A 4942-nucleotide genomic window follows, 5' to 3' on the forward strand; every position below is an offset into this window, starting at 1 on the left:
AAAAAAAAAAAAAAAAAAAAAAAAAAAAAAAAAAAAAAAAACCTGCTCCTCTGATGCTGCCTGGCCTGACATGGTGGAACTTGCTTTTTATTTTCTTAACTCTGACCTGACAAGCCACCAAAGTCAGCTCCCTCCAGCTAAATAACCTGCCCATGTTAGACAGAGATCTTTAAGCTTATGAAAATAATTGACACAGTTCTAAAAAATGCTTCACAGAAGCATAATCAAAATACTGACACTGAGCAGGAGAAGGTAACATATTGGAAAGGATGGATAATCAATTGGTTACTGAAAGCTGTTACCTGTTCGTGCATTGGCCAATAACGTAGTTGAGCCACCAAGAATGTGGTGGCTGATAGGTTCAGGAATATTGACTGCAATACCATTGTTCAAGTTACCTACAAACATTTCAGCAGTAGAAGGTACAGATCCTAAACTGGACCCCCGCTGATCCTTAGATCATGAAGTGAGCTGTCCTCTGTTATTCTAAGCTGAGTATTCAATCAGTTGCAGCTTTAATTCATGGAACATGGGTCAAAATCCGGTTTCTGGATGCAGCTACACAAGGGCTTGAATAATTCAAGAAGGTGGCACATTAACTCCTTCTCCAGGGCAATTATGGATTGTCAACAAATGCCAGCAATATCAATATCCAATGAACGAACACAATAAAGGCATGTGATCACCTTCCAAGCTTGCTTACTTTCAGTTTGCAGCATTTCTTGAAATATAATTAAGCATCATTAGGCAGCAACTTCTAAACCCACGACACCACCATCCAGAAGGACAAAGGCAACAGTTGAATGGAAATATCACCACCTGCAAATTCCTTCCAGCCACTCTCCATCCTGATTTGGAAATACACTGTCTTGTCTTTGGTAATGCTCGTCAAGATCCTTCAACTCCCTAGCAGCATGATGGGTCTACCTACACCATATGGACTGCAGCCCAGCACTACCTTGTCAAGGACAACTAGGAATGGGCAATAAATGCTGGCCCAGTCAGTGATGCCCACAGTCCATGAACAAATAAAAAAAATTAAATTTTTGAAGAGTTCCTTTTACGTGTCCCCTTTTCTCAATGTTACATTTTCGAATAAAATCTTGTACATAATATGGTTGCCTTTCTGATGCGTTAGTGGAAAACATTCTGATGCCACATAAACAAAGCATACTTTTGAAGGAAAAAAATTTCTCCAAATTTAAACCTTTGCAAGAACAGGTCATCTTAGATCAAGTAATGAACCCAAATTAGTGAATGATACAACAGTTAGTGAACACCCAGCCAACAATAACTATTATACTTCACATTATCTTCGAATGGGCAAAGGAGGATTCAAAGTTTTACATTTAGGTAATGCTGATTTTGGAATGATAAAGGAGAAATTAACAACAATAGAAAGGAAATGATTGTATGAACTGATAAAACTGCTGAATATTGAGAGATGTCTACAGCTGTATTTGGTAAAGCATAAAACTTATGCATCCCAATAAATGTCAAGAATTGTACAAGCAAATGATTCGGTCAACTCGAGAGAATCAGAAAATACTGTAATTGTAAATTAGAAAATGGCAGCCTTCTAAACAAAGACTTTGCATTGATCTTCACAATACAGGATAAGCCTAAAATACCAGTAAAATAAGGAAAATTAAAAATAAATGGGGCAACTAATTAGATTCAGTAAGAGTGAAAAAAATAATTATGGGGAACACAAGAGAACTGAAGGTAGAGAAATCCCCAGAACATAATGATTTCTACATTAGCGTATCCAAAGAATTAATTGAGAAAACTGTCATGATTTTCAAACTCTCCTGATTTCAGATATTGTGCCCCTGGATTTTGAAAGTTGCCAATGTTGCCAAAACTAATGTGCTGCAATTGGTTCTGGTTATCACACATTAGGAAGGATATACTGGTCTTGGAATAGGTGCAGCACAGATTCATCAATATTAAATTATGAGTATATATCCCAAATTATGCTTCTATTTCCTTGAACATGGAAGATTCATCTCTGATCTAATTCAGTTGCTTGAGACAGAAACATATGAAAGAAGCTTCAATAAGCCCTTGAGCCTACTCCGTCATTCAACTAGATCATGGCAGAACTATCTCAATGCCATTTTCTCTCATTATCCCCAAACGCCTTAATATTGAGAAATGTTGATTAAATTAGACAAGTAAAGAATAGAATAGAAAGAATTGCATTTATATAGTGTCTTTCACAATCATCATCTCAAAGCACTCTACACTGAATGAAGTATTCTCGAAATGTAGACACTGTTAAGTAGGAACCATAGCAATCAATTTGTGCGTAGCAAGCTCCCATAGCAGCAATGTTAATGACCATACGCTCTATTTTTGTGGTGTTGATTGGTGAAAAGACACTGACCAGAACTGGGAAAATTTCCTGTTCTTCTTTGAAATAGTTCCAGGGAATATTTTACATCTACCTGAAAGGGCAAATGGGGACATAGTTTCATGTCCCATCTGAAAGATGGCACCTTCTTTGTACAGCAATAGAGCACCATCCTAGTTTTTCTAACTCAAGTCCTGATGTGGAATATATACCTGGAACTTTATGACTCATAGCAAGAGAGCTACCAGCCAACAAGGGAGGCAAAGGGTCCAGATCAAGTGATCACAGACATAACACTGGAGTTACGCCTTTCAAGAATAATATTCAAAAGCATTTCTTTCATACAACGGTACAGGAAATATGGAAGTATCTCCCTAAAATGTTTTGGAGACAAGGCCATTTAAAAACTTCAAAACTGTGATTAATGGATATTATTAGGAAAGTGCATTAAGGATCAAGGCAAGTAAGATGTTGTTAAAATACAGCTTAATCTATATAACTGAAAAACAAAAGAAGTTTGATCAGCTGATCAGCCCATGCCTGTTTCTATGTCCCTAAGTAAGTATTTAAAAATGTAATTACAAACAATATCAATGAAAGGCAGCACTGAAAACATGATTTAAAACCAGAATTAAAAACAATCTGAAACATTTCTTAGCATAACTATACTGCTGGAGCATCCTTTTATGTATGTTCCTAAGATGTGAATGGAGCACTCAGTTCAAAGCAGTAGAAGGACACACTTAACATCATGCTTAGTGTAAATGTTATAATATCTAAGGCTAAAAGCTTATCCAAAAACAAATTAAGCATCTAAAAGAAATGGCGCTGATCTAGCAATCAGAATCTCTGCTCAATTTTCTTGCTCCAGTTTCGGGCAATCTGTCCAGATCCGTCCACATCGACTCCATGACCACGAAAGCACACCAACATCTCCATTTCCTCATAAGGCTAAGGAAATTCCATGTCCGCAAAGACTGTTAACAATATTTCTAGATGCACCGTAGAAAGCATCCTATCCGGATGCATCACAGCTTGGTATAGCAACTGCTCTGCCCAAGAAATTACAGACAGTTGTGAATACAGTCCAGTCCGTCAACCAAACCAGCCTTCTACTGACTGACTCCATGTATACCTCCGCTGCCTCGGGAAAGGACCTTTTGAACGGATCTCTCATATTAGATTTGATCTTTCTCTGAACCTTCTCTGTAGCTGTAATACTTTATTCTGCATTCTGTTCGATTATCCTGATATACTTATCCAAGTATTTGCCTGTATAACACACAAAACATTATTTTTCACAGTACCACAGTACATGTGACAATAATAAATCAAAACAAATCATACACAACTGGGATTTTGTCTTCTATTAAAAATTAAAGAATGTCACATTTTCTGTGGCAGCCAAGGCCCAGAGTATGCCAGATGCTGGTCAGCTGAGAAGGCATTTCTGTAACAAAGAACTCAAACAGATGTAAGTAAGTAAACTGGTAAATATATTCAACATACTGAGGTAGAGATCGATTCACAGAATTACATTCAGCACAACTGAAATCTGCTAAAAGGAAATGGCTGTCCCCAGTCGAGTTTCTCAAAGACTCTGCTCTGTTCTGTGTTTCTATATTTTTTGTACCTGCTCCTGCTCTGAGCATAATTCGGATTGCAGCTGAAATACTTCTAGGTGGTGGAGAAGTGAAGACATCTCCGGCAATGGCACCAGACAACATTCCTACACCAATGTATCCTGAAAAGAGAGAAAATAAACTTTAAAAGTCTATGGCAGTTTCTGCATTCAAGAAAAAAAATCTTTGAAGAACACATTCTTTATTCATCCTCTAATTTTCTGTCCCCCAATGTTGAAGGCACTGACTCCTGTTAGTGTATACCTTTAGGTATATCGGTGTAACCAAATCATTTCCAAGTGCTCATTTTCACATGTGCATCCAAATAATTGGCAGCAGCACATGTAACTTGGACATAAGCAACATACAACCCCATAATGTTCTTTACCTAACAGGGAAGAAAGCAGCAGAATGAACCGGAAGGTGATGTAGAATGAGGTCATAGTGAGGACAGGGAAAAACAATCTTGCATACATCACATAATTTTTTTTTGTTATTTATTCACTTGTGGGACACGGAAATCGCTGGAGGCCAGCATTTATTGCCTGTCCCTAGCTGCCCTTGAGAAGGTGGAGGTGAGCTTCCTTCTTGAACTGCTGCAGGTCATATTCTGTATGTTGACTCACAATGTCCTTAGAGAGGGAATACCAAGATTTGACCCAATGGCAGTGAAGGGACAGCAATATATTTCAGGATGGTGAGTGGGTGAAGGGGAATTTGCAGGTAGCGGTGTTCAGATGCATCTACTGCCCTTGTCCTTCTAGGTGAAGTAGTGTTAAGCTTGTTGTGTTGTTGGAGTTGCTCTCATCCAGGCAAGTGGAGAGTATTCCCGTGCACTTCTGAATTGTGCCTTGTGGACAGACTTTAGGGAGTCAGGAGGCAAGTTATTTGCTGCAGTATTCCTAGCTTCTGGCCTACTATTATGGACACTGCGTTCTTTTTTGCTCCGTCCAGTTCAGTTTCT

The 4942-nt window shown here is 38.3% G+C and overlaps 1 protein-coding gene across 1 annotated transcript in view; it reads right to left on the reverse strand.

Moving 5' to 3' along the window:
• Positions 1-4100, reverse strand: part of LOC109937264 (triokinase/FMN cyclase-like) — a gene marked incomplete at both ends in the record, with an annotated part of 23940 nt that extends 19840 nt beyond the window's left edge. Inside the window, one exon of the mRNA XM_048593262.1 lies at positions 3990-4100. Within this exon, the coding sequence (XP_048449219.1) occupies positions 3990-4100 (111 nt within the window). The remainder of the gene's footprint in view (positions 1-3989) is intronic.
• Positions 4101-4942: the final 842 nt, after the last annotated feature.

Source organism: Rhincodon typus, unplaced genomic scaffold (assembly GCF_021869965.1).
Source record: "Rhincodon typus isolate 14 unplaced genomic scaffold, sRhiTyp1.1 hic_rhity00002576, whole genome shotgun sequence".
Lineage (NCBI taxonomy): Eukaryota > Metazoa > Chordata > Chondrichthyes > Orectolobiformes > Rhincodontidae > Rhincodon > Rhincodon typus.